The sequence below is a fragment of the Tupaia chinensis genome, unplaced genomic scaffold (genome assembly GCF_000334495.1).
Source record: "Tupaia chinensis unplaced genomic scaffold, TupChi_1.0 Scaffold000096_1, whole genome shotgun sequence".
In the NCBI taxonomy this organism is placed as follows: Eukaryota; Metazoa; Chordata; class Mammalia; order Scandentia; family Tupaiidae; genus Tupaia; species Tupaia belangeri.
Genome location: NW_006159558.1, coordinates 5,047,347 through 5,066,339, shown reverse-complemented (window position 1 = coordinate 5,066,339; position 18,993 = coordinate 5,047,347). Strand labels below are relative to the sequence as shown.

General features: G+C 45.2%; 1 protein-coding gene across 1 annotated transcript in view; it reads left to right on the top strand.

The window, feature by feature from the left end:
• The window catches only part of ADCY2 (adenylate cyclase 2), a 393,152-nt gene that overhangs the window by 323,538 nt on the left and 50,621 nt on the right, over positions 1 to 18,993 (top strand). Inside the window, exon 16 of the mRNA XM_014585843.1 lies at positions 15,398 to 15,535. Within this exon, the coding sequence (XP_014441329.1) occupies positions 15,398 to 15,535 (138 nt within the window). The remainder of the gene's footprint in view (positions 1 to 15,397; positions 15,536 to 18,993) is intronic.

Here is an 18,993-nt window from a genome sequence, read left to right as displayed (position 1 = left end):
ATATAAACCAAGCCCAGAATATGAATCGAGCCCAGGATATAAATCAAACCCAGGGTATGACCCACGCCCAGGGTATAAACCAAGCCCAGGGTATGAACTGAACCCAGGATATGAACCGAACCCAGGGTATGAACCGAACCCAGGGTATGAACCAAACCCAGGGTATAAACTGACCCCAAGATATGAACTGAGGTAGTTCAGGCACAACCAAGACACAAAGTTGTTGGAAGTCACACCTTACTTGTTTCTGTCAACATTTTTAGAGGTTTTAACCTCCCAGGTTTATTTTTAAAACAGCAACTAATTCCAGTAACAGAAATAAAATGTAAATGCTTTCAAAATATTTAGTTATAGAAAGGGGAGATATTCACATACCTATTTTTATGCAAATTTCAGCTCAGCTTATTTGAATATCAAACCCTTATCCACACCTTCAAGCATATTTTTTACCTTTTCCATTTATTTATTTGTTTTGCATTTAATCATTGTCTTCTTTACAGCATCACATGGGTCCTCAAAAACGTAAATGTCAAGCAAGTCAAAGATATTACCATGCACAATCACTCCATTCTGGTATTTGTTAAATTTTTTTTTTCTTTTTCCTGACTGTCAACATTTTTTATCCTCTCTGAGTTTATAGAATATTTGTTGCAGTGTATGCAAGTGTAATAGGAGTGTTTTTAGTATATAGGTGAATTCAAGTTTGTATCAAATACATTTTTTTACATCGACTTTTGAAATATCAAATTCTGAAATATCTGAAGATAGCAAATATTGGAAGACCTTTATTAGTGTTTTAATCTAAGGCAGTCACAGATCCTTGGTTTATGTAATAGTGCTGGATAGAAGAATGAAATCTGAGTTCATTCTTGACTCTGAAGCAAGTGCTGTTACTGCTCATAACTCTGTGAGAGCATTCTGAGAAACCACCCAGAGAGCACAGGTCCCTGAAGGTAAGGAGCACTTCATTTTGTTCACTGGGATGAGGTGAAGCAGAAGAGACCACTCTGAGCCAGGCTCCCAGCTGAGTTCATGAGCATTCTCAAGAGAAGCTGTAAAGACTTTATCTATTTATTTATTTTAGAGAGAGAGAGAGGGATTTCTGCCATAGCGTGCATGTGCTCCAGCGAGACAGAGAGATGGAAAGCAAGAAATCACCCCCCACGGGGGATGGCCACACTGCAATCCCTTCCCTCCCTTCTCCTCTCAGGATTTTGGGCATGCAGGTACATGTGCCTGGCATGAGTTTTAAGTCACTAGGCCAGGACTTGAACCACAGTTGACTACATGGGAGTCCAGTGACTTAACCATTACGCCATCTATTGGTTCCTAAAGATTTGTTTTAATTGAGATATTTTCCTGTGGTCCAGCTGTAGCAGTGTTCTCTGCTAACGCTGCCATGCAGTGGGTGGAGGCCATGCAGGAAGTCCAGCTTCAGATCCAGCCCAAAAAAGCCAGGCACACTTGCACTCTTTCTGTCCCAGGTTGGAAGACTAAAGCAGAAGGGTAATGGCATAGTAAGAGAGTATTTAAAAAACATGGTTCAGCTCTTGGCCCCGGCTGCTGTGCATGCCCAGCATGTGTGCATGTATGCCAGAAATCCTGGTGGGGTGGAGAAATGGAGAAGGAATAGCAGCATGACCACGCTCCTTTAGAAACTTGTCCCACTCCTCTCCTTTCTCTCTATCTCCCTGTTTCTGTCTCTCTCCTGAGTGTGCGTGACCTCTGGCAATTAAATATGAAAAAAAGGAATTATAATAGCTATTTATTATACAAAATAGATATGATAAACTAAAATTTTATCAATTAGATTATTGTATGTAATGACTGGGGTTATAGAAAATATCATAGATTTTTATTCTTTTTTTACTAGAGGGCATGTGGACTCTCTAGAGAGAGAGACTAAGATAAGAAGAGAGAAGGAGAGAGCAATCCCCCCACCACCACCACCATGGAGAAAGGTCACGCCATAATCTCTTCTGCTCCATTTTTTCTTCTTTTAAGATCTGGGGCATGCATACACACACACACACACACACACACACACACACATCATGTTTCTCAAGCCACTGGTTAGGGGACTCAAACTGCAAGATTGTCCATGTGGGATCCAGCATTATATACAAAGACTCGACTGTCCATGTTCTCAGGATCTTCCCCTTGGGTAGAAAGCACACAAGATCCACTCTCTCTACCTTGCCCCAGGAGGTTTTCCAGGTTTGCAGAAAAGGAGCCATCATTCATAGTTCCACTGGCAATCCCAGCCTCGCGCATTGAACAGCTTATCTCACAAGTGGATCACACGTTGAAAATCATACCAAGTATATGCTGTACATGCCCCAAATCCCGAAAGGAGAAGGGAATGTGGCGTGGTCAACCCCCTCCTGGGGAATTCTCACTTTCCCTCTGTTTCTGTGTGTCTCCAGCAAGTGCACACACCCTATGGCAAAAATCTTAAAAAAAGAAAAGTAGATATTTATTCAGTGGCATATTTTGAAAAACTGTCAGATATTTTTTTTTGCATTCTTTTTTATGTTGTCACTTATTTTATTTTATTTTACATTTAATCACTGTGCATCTCCACAGCAAATAAAATGAATGTTCCCAGCATGAATTCTATGACGCCGAGCCCCGTTTCCTCTTTGCCCTCACTGCTAGGAGCCTTGTCCCTGCCTCAGTGCCTCCCAGGAGTGCTGGGCTCTGTCCTCCCATGATGCCATTCACCTTTTATTTCTTCAGCCTGGGTGGGCCCAGCAGCTGGAGCCTTCCTGGGAACCTTCTTGAAATCCACACCAGCCCCTGAGGGTCCTTTCTCTGTGCCATGTAGTCCAGACCCAATTCCAGAGCGACTGGTTTAGACCTCTTATTTCTGCTGCTCCTCTAACACGTAGTAAGTTGTTTAAGACACAAAGAACACTTCGTGGTACTGTGGAAATGCTGCTGGACTTCTTGTTCAGCAAGGTCCCTTCTCATGTCCATGGTCCAGATGGCTTCATGTAGCTCCTCCCTCCTGTGTCGGATGCAGACTGCTCCCCATCACAGGAGGACTTGCCCCAAGAGGCAGCATCTGTCTTTCTGTCCTTGACTGTCTGTGGGGCCGGGTTCCATGTGTGAATAGCATGTGTGTATGTGCAAGGCAACCTTTAGCACATGGTGTTGAAATGACTCACCCGCTCACATGCAGTGGGATTCCTTATGCTTCATGCTCTGTCCTTGGTTGGAAATGATCTGGCCCCATTACCCAACTCTGAAAAGTCCACCTTCCCACCACCAGCTTTGCTAGATCTGTCTGGTTGAGCTTCCTATTTTGTATTATTACTTTTATCCTTTTAGAAGGGAAACCCTTCAGTGAATTCCCCTCTATTCACTGTAGTGCTTGGGACACAAGATGAGTGTGTGACCTCAGATCCTGCACCCACTACTCAGAACACATCCCACCCCTGCCCATCCTCTCCCAGGCTCCACTTCTGAATTCAGAACTCTGAACCCAGCTCACAGGTGCAGAGTCCCTGAGATACCCTGGGCCCTGGCCTCTCTACAGCAGGCCCATCATGGTGGAGACCTCACTGGTCAGGTCTCCTTAGATGCCTCAGCGTTGGTGCCTTCTGGAGGCACAAGTGGTTAGCTTTTCAGAATTGTAAAACTCAAGGGCAGAAAGAGATCCCACAGATAACCTTGTCTTACCCTTCATTGTGGGAGAGGGACCCAGTTCTCCAGAGGCTACAGAGGCCCATCCCTGTGACTTCCTTTCTCTGATCACTCAGAATAAAAGTCTCCACCAGAAAATATAACACAGAAGGAGTTGTAATCAGATCAGTGGAGGACAGAAACGCAAATCCCAGGACAGAATCATGAATGTGATAAGGTCAAGTCCTGCAAATGCTTCCCGTCCCTGGGTAAAAACCTTAGGCATCCATCCAAGCTCTTATGGCGGCCAAGATCCCCAAGAACAGTTCTGATTCCAGCTTCGTTGTGACTTATAATTAATAAATGTTATGTTAAAACTAGCACTTGCTGTGCTGGGTACTTAGCTTATTCTGGCTCGTTTATCCCTGTAAGAGCCATTGGAGGGAATGTCTGCTCTAGTCAGTGGACTGGAGTCTCGTGGGCACCACAAACTTTCCAGCTAGTAAGTGGTGGAGCCAGAATTAAAATCAAGCCTTGGAACCTTGTTCGAGGCAGGTTCCAGAGGGCTGGTCGGTATATAGACAGAGTCACCAGGAAGTGGGTGCCCAACACTCTTCAGAGAGGTCCATGTTCATGGACACGGGCCAGAGAGGCATAGAGGCCACCCTGGGTGACTGCTAAGCACCACTGAGCAAAAGCACATGGGTAAGTTACAGTAGCCTCCCATGGCACCTCATGCATATTCTCCTCCCCTCTTGTTTCCTAAGATACCCTACGTGCCTGTCCATGCAGTTTAATTCAAAGTGGATTCATGGGGACCAGGTGGTAGCATAGCAGTAACACAACTGGACCCCTGGGGAAGTGTCCTGGGTCGCATCCCAGACCTCCCTGAGCATGCCAGGCCTGTTCATGTGCCTGCGACCTGGCAGTGAATGGCAGCACGATGGCCCTTTGGGGGGTGCCTTTCTCTCTTGAAATAAACTTTAGGGCCAGGCTGTGGCACGGTGGTTAAGGCAGCTGGATCCCACATGGCGAACCTCATGGTTCGATTCTCGGGCCCAGCAACTGAGACACACGTGTGGCAAAATCCTGAAAGGACGGAGAAATGGAGAAAGGATTGTGGTATGACTATTCTCCATGGGGATGCTTTTACACTTTCCCTCTCCCTCTCTCTTACATAAATGCACATGATTTCTAGAAAAAAAAAAAAGCTAAATGAAGAATAAGACTTTAAAAAACAAAGACCCTTAATGATACTTCACAAAATGTTTTCATGTATACAAAAAACCATTAAGGTTTTTTAAGTTTCTTACTTTCTTTCTTCCATGAGAGAGATAGAGACAGAGAGACGCACTCCCAACAAGGTCCCCACACCACAATCCACCCCCATCTCAGCTGGTCCATATTGTAGACATCCCCACATGTGCCCAACATGCTGAAGGAGGTTCAAGGCAGGACTCCAGGACCTCTCCCATGCGGGTCCACCTGTGTTACCACTGGTCTGCCTCCTGGCCTCTCACATGTTTTTACATACAGTGTTATATTTGATAATGAAAATGATCTAATTTGTCTAGGTAGAAACTCAGATAAGAGTCAAGGTCACAGTCTCATAACACTTGGCAAGAACTCAGTTGTCAGTTGCCATTGCAGTGGTCACAGCAATAACCGTAAGTGCACATTTACTGTTGATTAACTTCCTAACACCCGAGGAGACTTCCATCTGCATAACGAATAGAGGAGAGTGACGGACCAAAATGCCAGCCCAAAATACAACAAATAAAGCCCCGACATAGCTGTAGAACAGGATGCCAGGTTAGCACATGGAGATGCTGGACATGTCAGCAGAAATGTCTCTCTCCACGCGGTGACCTTGTGCTTTGTGCAGCAGCGAGAACGTGCGTGCAGCCCACCACCTCGTTCCGGCAGAGACCAAAGCAGAGGTGGGTCACTGTGGGGAAGGAAAGTAGGTCACACACCTGCTGGCGGGAGAGCTTTCTACCCCACGGGGGGGTGTTTCCCTGAAGTCTATTTTCTCTAATGTCAGTCAACTCTGCCAGCTTTCTTTTGGTTAAAATGTGCCTCGTGTCCCCTTTTCTTTCTCCTTGTAGCTTTCCCTTGTCATTATGTGCGGTTTAGGTGTGTCTCTGGTAAACAGCATTGAGGTGTATGTGACCCAAAAAAAACTCCCTCTTTTTCTTGATAAGTGTAGTGCCTTTATGTGTTTTGTAAGTACTGCTACAATCTTTTTGTTTCCTTTTTATCCACTATGCATCTTCTTTGCTTCTATTTATTATTTTGACTTCTCTTACCAGTAGAGTTCTTTTTGCTTTTCTCCTTTATGTCCCGTACTGACTCGGAAGTTCTGTATTCTAGTCTGTTTTATTTTAGTTATGACCTTAAACCTTGTAACGCGCCTGTCCACATAATTAACAAGATCCATTAATATCTCCATCTTCTTTTTGGAAACTACCAGGACTGCGCTGTCAATCTGATCACCTTTCCCATTTTTCATGCTGGCGCTAAGTTTTCCTGTGCTTAAACTACTCAAGTTGCTCACTGCTGCCGTTACTCCCATTGAACGATGTCTCGTTCACTTTCTCTCAGATACCATCCACACTCCCAAGACTGGATTCCGCATTACCAAAGCGCTTCCCTGGATAATCCTTTCTGTGAGAGTTTGTGTACAAAATGAGGGACTACAAAAAGTTCACAGAAAATGCACATTATGAAAATACTATGAAGGACCAGCCCAGTGGTCCAGTGGGGAAAGAAGTTGATTCCAAATGACTGATAGCACAGTTCAAGTCCTCGCCCCAGCAGCTGAGATATCATGCCAGTCACATGTGCCTGTGTGCCCCAGATCCCACAGGCCGGAAGCATGGAGAAGGGATTGTAGCGTGACCCTTAAGGGGTGCTGTTTTTCTGTCTGTGTCTCTCTAGCTCTCTCTCTGGTGAGTGCACACCAGTGCCCTTTGGCGAAAAGAAAAAAAAAGACAAACTATGCACTGATTTTGAAACTTTTTGCACCAAATAAACTCAATTCCATTTTTTTCACAAATCTTTTCAAGTCCCCTCCTATGCCCTCTCAGGTTTTGTATTTTAAAATTGTTTAGTTTTCCTCATTGTGGCAATCATGCTTTCTAACATTGGCAAGCACAGCCCCGTGTCTCTCTAGCTTCTGTTGCACTAGGAGAGGTCTGGAGTCTGTAACCGTGTCCATCTGTGGGCAGTACGTCTTTCCCTTCGGCTGTTTCGCATGTTTGCTTTGTCCTTGTCTTTGTGGGCAGTGGGGTTCTGGTGGTCCTGTGTCAGTTAATTCCACTGTTCCTGAATGGGACTCAGCGTGTCCCAACCACAGACCTCATGTCCTGCTCCTGGTCCCAACTTCCTTGCCCTGTATTTCCTCTTATTTTGTTTCTTCTCTGGTGTGTGTGTGTGTGTGTGTGTGTGTTTAGTTCTCTCAAACTTTTATTAGACATATGATGACTTTTTTCATTGTATCTTCTGTGTCTTAACCTCTCACATTTTTCATCTCTTTATCCTTCTAGGCTGTTTTATGAGTTATCTTCTCAGATCTACGTTACCCTCCTTGGCATAACTGTTAAGTTTTTAATTTCAGCATCTACATTTTCATTTCTAGATAGTCTGTGTGGTTCTTTTTAAAAGTATACCTGTTATTTTCTCTGAACAATCCGCTAACTCACTAGAGACTTGGAGCCCTTTTTTATTGTTGTAATTGTGTTTTAGAGGCTATTTCAGACTATTGTGTGGACTGTAGGTCTTACGGCACTAAATCTAACAGTTAGATCTGTTGACTCTTCCATGTAATCCAGTTCTGTGTAGAATTCATCATGTTTCCTCTCTTTGGGGTCATATTTGGTAGTAGAGACTGTCCCCCCACCCTACCTGGGTGACCCTGCTCCCTGGGTATAGAGTATCATTACGAGCAATGCTATTATTCCTGCTCTGCCTGAGCCTGGGACTTCGTCTGGATTTTAACCAGACTAATAACCCCTCAGTTTGAGAATCTCATTATAAAGCAGACAGTAAAATCTCAACCCCCAGAACCCTATTTATGGTCTGGATTTATCAGTGCAAGTCTATTGATATTTCTGGGTCAGTGAGGGGAGCTCTTCTGGACCTCCTTACCTGAGGGAAAGCTTTGTGAGGCTCTGGTTTGTATTCAGGGGTCTCAGTCCCAGCTGCCTGACTTCTGCAGCCCTAAGGCAGCGTGTTCTTTAACCTGTGGGCATTGAAGCCACTTCCTCGTGTTCCAGGTACAGTAGCCCGTGTCCTGTTCTGGACATTCCCGGGCCGACCCCCTAGCCTCAGCCCTCCAGCTCCAAGTTCCCTCTTCATTTCTGTACCCTGGTAACTTTCTGATGTGCTCAGCAAGCATTTGTGGAATTCTGGCTTTTTTCATTCTAGTTTCATGCCATAGGGCTCATGTGCTCACTGGAGAGAGAGAAAGTAAGAAATCACCCCCAGGGAGGATGGCCATGTCTCAATTCCTTCTTTTCCACCCTCTTTTTGGGATTTGGGGCACATACATCAGCCTGATTTTCAAGCCTCCAGGTCTGGGATCGTGGTGGGTCATGTGGGAGTACAGCGCCTCAACCTCTCTGCTGCCTGCTGGCCCTGGAGTTCTTGCTTTTTGGCAGGTGCTGTGTTGGCCTCTGGAAATACAAAGAAAAGAGGGATGTGGTCACTGTCCTTAACCAGCTCTGCTTCTCAGCAAAGAACATGAACAGTGCCATCTGTGTCTCAGTGGAAGAATGGCCCAGGAACGTGGCTAATCCAGGGAATAAGGAAGAAGTGGGTGGGCCAGCACCAAAGCCTGGTTGTTGAGAGAGTCAGATCCCTCGTGGCCAATCGTGTTCAAATCCTGGCCCTGACAGCTTAAATGATAAGCCAGGTACCTATGCATGTGTGCCCAAAGAGAGGGGAGAGACCTGTAGTGTGACACGCCTTTTGCTGGGTGCTTCCTCCCTCTCTCTGTCTCTCTCTGGCAAGTGCATGTACTCTCTGGCAGTTAAAAAGGAGAAGAAGAAATGGATGTACTTACACAATGTGATATTTTGTAAAATATGATTAACTGAAGAAGTCCCCCTTTAGGAAATTTAAGGGCAGTTAGATAATCAAAGAACACATGACAGGCCCTGTGTCATTTAATGTTACAAGTAATTAATGCTCTAGCTTGTTTTTTGTCACTCAAAACCACAGACCCTAGCCAATTAAATCACCAAAGTAAATGTTTGTTTAGGCAAATGTACAAAAGCTCCTATTAATATGGAAAACATAATCACCACAGTTTTTAAGCAACATTTTGACCTGGGTTCTAATTTTGTTGTTGTTGTTGCTAAGGTTTTTGTCATAGGGCACGTGAATTTGCTGGAGAGCTACAGAGATAGCAAGAGACAAAGTGAGAAATCACCTCCAAGGGTGATGGCCATGCCACAATCCCTTCTTCTCCATTCTCCTCCTATGGCTTTGGGCACACACATACATACACTCATGAATCTTAAGCACAGGATCTAGGATTCAAACTACATTCGGCCATGTGGAAGTCCAGCACCTTAACCACTGACACGTGCTGGCCCCAGGTTCTGATTTTTTAATAATGAAAGATTTCTACTCAGCCATTCTGATATAACTTTTTTTAATTTTTTGCTTATAGTTTTTGAAGCATCATTTAATATAAGCATATGCTTCTTTTCAGGTAGTTCATCCTATTTTTTAAGTGGACAGTAATGAAAAATTGTAAGTGCATTTTACTGTAATAATTATTACACTAAATTATCAGAAATTCTAGAGAGATCAGCAGATGGCATAGCAGTTACATTGCTAGACTCCCACATGGCCAACCGCAATTCAAGTCCTAGACATGGTGGCTTCAAAATCACACTGGGCACGTGTGTGTGCGTGCCTAAAATCCCAAAAAGAGCACGAAAAAGAAGGGATTGTGGGGGCCAGCAGTTAGCATAATGGCTATGTTGCTGGACTCTCATGTAGTCTGTCTGGCGAGTGCACATGCCCTATAGCAAAAAACTCTTAAAAAAAAAAAAAGAAAGAAAGAAGGGATTGTGGTATGGTCATCATCCTGAGGGATGATTTCTCACTTTCCCTCTCACTGTGTCTGTCTCTCTCTCTCTCTGTCTCTCTCTAGGGAGTACACATGCTCTAAGGCGATAACCTCTCAAAAAGAAAAAAACAGGAATTAACTCTATAGTGAGAAACTAGCAGATGTTTTCAGTAAAAAATGGTCAAAATATGGGAGGGAGAGGGAGGAAGGAAGGGAACAATGAGAGAGGAGGAGGGAAGAAGACTGGCTGATATTTTTCACGAGTTGTTTTGCTGTTTTTCACTTGTTTACTTTTGTTTTAACTCAAATCAAATGTGGGAACATTTTACATGCATAGTGTGACTCTCCAGTGCTAGTTTAAGAACTGGGGTTCTCACCTCCTTTCTCTCCTCCCACACCACATCGTTCACTGTACTCACCGCCAGCCCCGTGGCAGGTTCACCTACGAATGCACACTTTATTTTCTTTTACATCCCCCACCAAGTTAGTGTCAGCCTTAAGTTTGCCAGTAGCCGGGTGTGGAGGTACCAGCCAGGAGCATTCTGGAGAGTTCACGAGGGGCTCGCCCTAAGGAGCAGGTCGCAGGATCCACCGAGGCCCCCTGACCATGGGTCTCACTGATCAGAAATGGGAGGAAACTGAAGATCAAAGCCAATGACTAAATTGCTCCAGGCTCACAGCAGGAGTTAGCGCATTTTCAGTTAAATAGCTATTTCTGAATAAAAACCCGGACGTTCCATGAGATGTCATCTTTCAGAATCTTTCACTGGGGTAGTCGGAATTCTGATTCACATTTTTTGTCACCAGGGCCTTTATTTTCATACTTAACCTGAAACAGAAAAACTAAAGCATGTTAAATATCAAGAGCCATCGAAATTGTTGTAGCAAACCGCACACACAATCGGGGTTCTCCATCTTCCCTGAAGTGGGCTCCTCCCATGTTAGGACCAGAGGGTTTGTTCTCCCCTGGGCCACACCATCGGTTTCTCTGTCCCTCGGGGTCTTTATCTTCCTCGTTCAGGGCATACAGCTCTGTCATTGACTTGCTTGGCCTTGCTACCAGCACATTAGCCAAGGCTTTATGCTTCAGAATGGTTTTGTTTGCTTTACTCGGGGAGGGGTGGGAGGCTAGCCACCTGCCTCCCTGCCCTCCAGAACAAGGAGTATTTGACGTGATGAATTTTAAATCAATTGTGCAGGGGCTCTGAGGCTTGTGTGGAAACTCTTTGGGGAAAGGAATTGAACCGAGTGCACCCTGGATCTGTCCTGAGCCCAGGGTGGCTCTGAACACCAATTTGTCATTTCTTTGGCGTGGTCAGGAAGCGGCTCCTGCCCACGTGTGTTTCAGCACACCATCAGCCTGTATGCAGACTATAGCCAACTGCTAATACACAGCACAGTGGGCAAGATTGCCAGCACTCATTCCCGACAGAGTAACTTGCTTCCGTTTTATGACCTTGGAGACACATCTGTATAGTAACTAGACAGTGTTTTACCCAGCTAAGCAGGATATGCACTCTGAGCTAGATCTAAACTTTCTCCTGAACTGAGTTTTGTGTTTTCTTCACTTAGCATTTTCACTATTATATGTATATACCTTACGTGTACAGAAGTGATCACAATTTCACACACAGAAGCATTGATTCTAGTCGTTTTCTTTTAAATGAAAACATGGTTCACAATCATCAGGATGCGTAAATATGCCTTAATTTGTGGGATCAAGCCAAAGGCCATCATCTATCGGAGTCTGGGCTAGATGAGTCTGCTGTTCATTTGAGCCTCAGCCTTCACACCCCGTTGCAGCTTCTGCTGTGGAACCCAGACCTGAGTGTGTCTGTGGGAGTGGCAGGCAGGAAGCAGGAAGAGAACAGAGTCCCCGGAGGGTGCTTGCCTGCCCTGTGACGCTCTAAAGGAGTGCGCGCTCATGGCGCTGAGGCATCGCACGGACAGCAGACTTGAGGCCGGCACCAAACCCTGTCAGAAGCCCGTTCTTGTTCAGAGCCCGAGGTGCAGACCTGGTTCCAGCCTTACCTGCCAGAGTGTCCTGCACAGCTTGGCCTAGTCGGCCTCCTGGCACAGCCAGTGATTCGGCTCCTGGCAGCCCCTGGAGCCTTGGGTAATGCTGGTTCAAATCCCAGACAGGGTCCCAGAGAAACTAAGGAAGGGCCCAGGAAAATCAGCCAAGGGAGTGAGCCAGAACAGTGTCCCCTGTCCATGTCAGTGGAGGCAGACATTCTCCATCTTTTAACATCAGAAACTGGAAGGAAAAGAAGACCTTAGTAGGAAGGAAGGTTTTGTGGTTGTTCATAGAGACGTAAACAGATTTTCAGCCACTCACGTTTCTGAAAAATAGTTTTCTTTATTGAAATAACGAGATGAGTGAATGCTTCTGAATCCTTTCCCAAGTGCCTTATGTCACATGGCTCTTTGAAACCTCTGAGACCAGGAAGGAAGGGACCGTTACTATTGCCACCTGATCCCCATTTAGACGTGAGAAAACTGAGGCCACAGAGGATCATAACTTACAGGGATGGATTCTCGTAGTTCGGCGGTGTGAACTGGGGGCACTGGCTGGGTCTCTGCCTTCTAACACCCCCTTGTCCTACATTACCGAATCTCATTTCGTTGTTTCAACATTTAACGTATTGCAGTGCTGTGCCCACAGTATTGGGAATAATGCTGAAAACGTGTGAGAGAGGTAGGGAAATAGAAGTGCTGCATGTCTGTGCTATTTGGAATATTCTCTACGAGGTGCAGAGATGTCACATCAGATCTTCCATCAGGTTAAAGTGGTAGTACAGGCCAAAGGGTACAATGTGTTTATTCCTCCTAAATCTTTGTTAAATCGTCTATTTCAAAAAAAAAATGCATCTGGAACACATCACAGTGGGGCCACAAGTTCTTGAGCATGAAGGTTAAAATGTAGGTCCCTGGAGAAGTCCCGAGTAGTGCTCATCACCCCAGATGACACATAGGCGCCCCCACAGCACCACACGGACAGAGTTCGGGCTGCCCACACCTTAGCAGGACACTGTGCTTCTGTCCTCCTGCCACCAGGAAGACGGAGAAGATCACAGAGGTGTCTCCCTGAGAAGGTGGCCTCAGCATGACCTCATCCACTGAGAGCCCACAGACCAGTGTCTCACCCACGATAAAGAGTGGGGGAATGCTAGCTCTCATTTTGTAAGACTCCAATCCCTTCTGTATCAAAAAAGCTTCTTCAAAACCCATGGGCAGTTGACTGACATGCATGGCATTCCCTTTTAAAAAAGCAATGTAATATGCTGTAAAGTTATATGTAATCCAATGTAATATAAAGATGATTGTGGGAACCAGTAGTTAGCGTAATGGCTATGTCGCTGGACTCCCACGTAGTCGACCGCGGTTCGTGTCCCGGACCCGGTGGCTTAAAACTCACGCCGGGCGCGTGTGCGTGCGTGCCCAAGATCCCGAGAGGAGAATGGAGGAGAAGGGATTGCGGCGTGACCATCCCCCCGGGGGGTGATTTCTCGCTTTCTGTCTCTAAGTCTCTCTCTGTCTGTCTGGCGAGCGCACGCGCCCTACAGTGAAAATCTCTCAAAAAAAAAAAAAAGAAGATTATGATGATAATAAAAATTTTAAAAAATTCTAAAAAAACCATGGGCATAACAGCTTTATTCACAATAGCTAGAAGAGGCAACCCACGTGTCCATGGACAGACGATAAAGAAAATACGATCTACCCACACCGTGGAATTTTGTTCAGCCTTCCAAAAGGGAGGAACTAGACACGAGAGCAGTGGCAAAGCGTGATGCAACGGGAGTCTGACCACATGGCAAGGTTCTCTGTTTGCATCCAGAGACCTCCCTGAACATGCCAGGCATGCACAGAGCCCATGATCCAGGTTGTCTGGAGCTGAGCGTGGATCGTGGCATGAAGACGCTTTGGTCGTGCTGTTTCTCGCTCTCTCTCTCACTCTCTCTCTCTCTCTCTCATTTATGGAAGAAATAAATAAACTTTAAAAACAAAAAAGGGAAGTCCTGTCATATACTACAACATGACGAGCCTTGAGGACTTTATGCTGAGAGAAATAAGCCAGTCACAGAAAGATAAGTACCACATGGCTTCTCTACGTGAGGTGTGGATTGTCGTCAGAATTACGGACTCTGGAAGTGGCATGGTGTTTGCCAAGGCTAAGCAGAAGGAGAAAGGAGGAGCTGTTCAATAGACACAGAGTTTCGACTTTGCAAAAGGAAACATTTCTAGTGCTAGTATATAAACTGTTAACACTACTGAACTGTGCACTGAAAAACATTTAGAGAGTACATTTTAGACGAGATGTTTCTCAGCATCATCAAAAGTTGTTTAGAAATGTTTTACAGGCCAGCCCCTAGTATGTGGTTAAGGAGGCTGGATCCTGCAGGGCCAACTGCAGGGTTCAAGCCCCAGACCTGGTGTGTGTGCCCAAGATCCCAGAAGAGGGGAGAAATGGAGGAGAAGGGACCATCCCAATGGTGGGTGCTTTCTCACTCTCTCTGTATCTCACTTTCTCAGTGGGGCGCACATACCCTCTGGCCAAATTGAAAGAAAGAAAGAAATTTACGAGTGCTTCGTGGTGTGGGAGAAAGCCTCCTACCCCGAGATGAGAAGAGGTGCTGGCATCACGCCTCACACCTGACACCTCTGGGTGGTGTCCCTGCAGTGGCAGGCACCAAATATTGGGAAAAGTTTGGCTTTTTTTGTTTGTTTTTGTTTTAGAGAAATTTTTTCTATAGGGCATATATGCTCACCAGAGACAGAGAGAGACGAAAGATGAGAAATCATCCCCCAGGGGGATGACCACACCGCAATCCCTTCTCCTCCTCTTGGGATTTTTGGACACAAACACACACATGCCAGGCCTGAGTTTAAAGCCACTGGGTCTGGGACTCAAACCATGGTCAATCATGTGGGAGTCTAGTGATGTAACCATTATGCCATCTGCTGGTCACTTTTTTTGTTTTTCTATGCAGAAAAATGCATCATGACTTTTTTGACAACCCTAGCCTGGGTCATATTCTTTTTTTTTTTTTTGGAGAGATTTTCACTGTAGGGCGCGTGCGCTCGCCAGACAGACAGAGAGAGACTTAGAGACAGAAAGCGAGAAATCACCCCCCAGGGGGGATGGTCACGCCGCAATCCCTTCTCCTCCATTCTCCTCTCGGGATCTTGGGCATGCACGCACACGCGCCCGGCATGAGTTTTTTTAAGCCACCGGGTCCGGGACACGAACCGCGGTCGACTACGTGGGAGTCCAGCGACATAGCCATTACGTTAGACGGCCTGTTTTCGGCTGGATTTGTGATAACCACTTTATTCATGGCAGCTACTGTCTGAGACCCAGTACTTCCCCTAGAGTCACTTAATTCACCAGTATTTTCACTTTCCCAAATGAATTATTAAATAACAGAACTTCAGGTCGATTTTAAAAGACGTACGTGGACATCATACCTTTGTATATGAATTTAATTTGTGCTTAATTTATGACAATGATGTCAACATAACTTTAGTAAGGTGTATGACTTGGAGTAGGTCTTCAGGGGAGGGGAGGGGAATCTACTTGTTTAATCTACAAATGATGTTGGTGCTTCTTGTGTTTATATGGCATCGTTAAGTGTCTTGGAGAATACAGAAATAGGAATGCATTTCTTTTTCTCTCCCTCCTCCTAGCAATGCAGCAAAAAGGCCTCTGCCTCACTCATGTGGCTTCTGAAGTCTTCAGGCATCATCGCAAACCGGCCCTGGCCCCGGATCTCCCTCACGGTCATCACCACGGCCATCATCTTAACCATGGCTGTGTTCAACATGGTAAGTCCAGGGATGAGTCGGGGCCCACCCAGGCAGGGTGTTCTTCCTTCCCTGGCCCGTCCCAGGGCAATTTTGGAAACTTGCCCGTAGCTGCTTCGGTGACACTAATGGCTACCCATTCAATCCAGCATGCAACGGCTACAGCTGTGCTTTCTAAAAGAGGGTGCTTCTGCCTCCGCCCCCGTGAGGGAGAGGGCGGCTCCGTGGCACAATTTCTCACTCTTTCTCATGGCAGCTCCATGGGAGGCTACAGAGATGACATGAAATGTCACGGCCCTTGAGGCCATGTCCATTGTCATGGCCATTGCTGTCTTCACCCAGAGGGGAGTGTGAAGTGTGAGGAGGGAGACAGTTGTGCTGTTGACGGCGGGTGTGGCCAGTCCACACAGGGCTCGACGGTGCCTTCTAGTAGCTGATATTTATCCTGAGTTGGCACATTAACAGCCCTCAGGTGAGCCAGAGTGAGAAGAAACACATGTGCAGAAAATTTGCTCTTTTTAATCTCAAGAATTACACACTGATATGAATGATGAAATGTCCAGGTCATTGTATTTTAAATAAATTGTCAGATCTCACCAGGGTATCCTTTTTTTGGGGGGTGTGGGTGGGGGAGGTGTAGAGGTTTTTGCCTTAGGGCATGCTTGCCAAGGAGGGGTGAGAGGGAAAGGGAGAAATCACCCCCAAGAAGGGATGGCCACACCACAATCTCTTCTCCTCCATTCTCCTCCTAGGACCTTGGGCATGCACGCACATATGCCCAAGGTAAGTTTCAAGCTATCAGGTGCAGGACTCAGACAACAGTCGGACATGTGGGAGTCAGCAACATAACCACTACGCCATCTGCTGGCCCCAAACACTAGGGTATCTTTAACACCTGATGTTCAAACACCACGATCTAGAGTGGAGACAAGCAATAGTTAACCATGTTTTCTCCAGATGTAGGGGTTTGGTACCAAATTGCAAATGATCTGGATTCGTTCCGTTTCCAGCTGACAGCGCAGAATCATTTGTGAGGGTCTCAGAGAGAGCTGGACGGCACTGCCCCTTTCTTTCCTGACACTCTGAAACCACTGTCCTGTGATTGCCCACATCATTTTGCAATTCCTCCTGAGAATTTCTGACAGATTTATTAAAAATAAATCTTATGTAAATTTGTGAATCATGCAGGCAAGGAGTGAGTTGTAGTTAACTAGTAGCTGCCTAGCTTTTAGTTCCAACAAACCACAAACGTGATTCCTTCACCAGGCACAAAACAAGATTATATCATGTGTTCGTAATTTAGGACGACTTGGAAAAACCTAATTCTGATTTTGATATATTTTCCATTGTCTGGGAAATGTAAAATCTGGAAGTAAAGTTGAAAAGACATGGTGTTCATCCGCACTTTCTTACATGTTATGTTCAGCATGGTATTATTTACCCAATTATGATGAAGGATGTAGAAAATTAAAATGGGTCCAGAGAGGAGTTCTCCAAATAATGATGACACTAGAAATTCATTCTGTGGAGAAACCTGGGACAGCTTAACCTGGAAGGAAGGTAGACAAGGGGTTAGTAACTCTCTTGAGTGTTTAAGTGGCTCTAACTAGGGACCATCATGAGTTTTATTTTAATGTGACAAAGAAGACAGAAGAAAGGAAGCTGACTCACACTTGTAGAGTGATTGATTCCAGATAGAATGAAGAGCTTCTTGATCTTAGGGGTAGTTAATAAATACTACAAAGAGATAGGAGAGGGGGCTTCGGGGCGCATTGTCCTGTGATGGCCACGGTTTTCTATTGGTGTTCTAGATTGAGCCACCACATTATTACACAAGCTCCTTGCAGGACAGCTTCCACACGGTGTTTTCTACTCATGGTGTGCAAAAACGTAACACCCTGTCTTTACTTATTTAGTTTCTTGGTTATAGAGATATCACCAAAAAGTTCTTGTTCATTATTTTTTCAAGATCCTGGGTGCCTTAGACAGTCTTATTTGTCATCTGTTCGTTCCCTAATATTTAAATCAATTGGGTGCAGGATCTGTCTAATCTGAATGTGCAATTTTAGAGCCCGATGTTTGCCAAGAAATTTTGCCGTCTATTTTTTTTCTGATACAACTTTTCCCGAAGAATTAATATATCTGTTGTTCAACGAGGGATTGAGATCATTTTGATAAGTTCTTTCACAGTAAAGAAGGAAATTACTACATTTCTTTGATTTTTAAATCAGCATCTTGCTGGATTTTGTCAAATGGTGGTATCACTCTTGGAATATGAGAGGAATGTCCCCAAGAAGATACTAATCAAATGCCTTCTGATCTGCCCAAGTAAATGAGCTGAAGTATTTGACAAGCTATGTCTCCAAGGAAGAATTAATAGATCGGTAGAAGCAAACAAAGCAACCCTACAATACAGGACATTTTGACTGTTTTTGTTGTTGTTGTTTGATGGTTGGTTAGTTAGTTCGTTTGCTGTAAGGTGCATGTTACTTGCCAAAAAGAGAGAGAGCAAGTGAGAAATCTCCCTCCGGGAGGGATGGCCATGCTGCAATCCCATCTCCTTTATTCTCCTGTTGGGATTTTGGACATGCACGCTCACACCCCCGGTGTGTTTTATAAGCCATTGTATCCAGGACTCAAACTGGCACAGTTGGCCATGTGGGATGTTTATCCAATTAAACCTCCATGCCGCCTGCTGGCCCAGAAATATTTAACTTTTTAACCTTGAAAAGGTACGGTTAACCCTGTGCAGTAAACACAGCCTTGATTTATGGATAAATTCAATGTCTTTCAGTAAAAGGGACTGGACCCAAGTCATGATTCTCTGGCTCATCTTTCCAGAACATTCTAACCCCTGGTCATGGTATAGAGCAGTGACTGATCTTGGGCCCTTTGATAGCCTGTGCTGCCGTGGCACAGGCTGGGTGAGGGGTGTCAGGTCCCTCCTACCTTCCGGGCACAGGCACTGATGACAGCAACCTCACAGCTAAGTATCTTATTTTCTGGAGATTGGCTCTTTTGTTTTTAACTAAAATACCTTTTTAGAGCCGGCCCAGTGTCCTCGCTAAGGGAGCCAGATTCCACATGGCCATCCTTGGTTTGCATCACGGCCCTAAGAGCTTGAAAGCACACCAGCACATGTGCATGGATGTCTGAAACCCCAACAGGATGGAGAGATGGAGGAGAAGGGATTGAGGCTTGAACACACCCCACTGGGGGTGCTTTCTCCTACCCTCTCTTCATACCCTCCACCCACGTGAGCACGTGTGCTATCTGGCAAAAACAAAATAAAAAACAGAAAGTTTTTTCAACAGTCTGAGAATTTCCGTCTTCTCAAATTTTAGTCCTTCATAATGCATGCTATCAAGCATTTACAGGTAATAGGTACAAATGTATCTCTGTACTTTAAATGTGAGTAATAGTTTTCCTCTTTTCCTTTTTGAAGGTCTGGATATTTCTGTTGAATAAGTAAATGACTA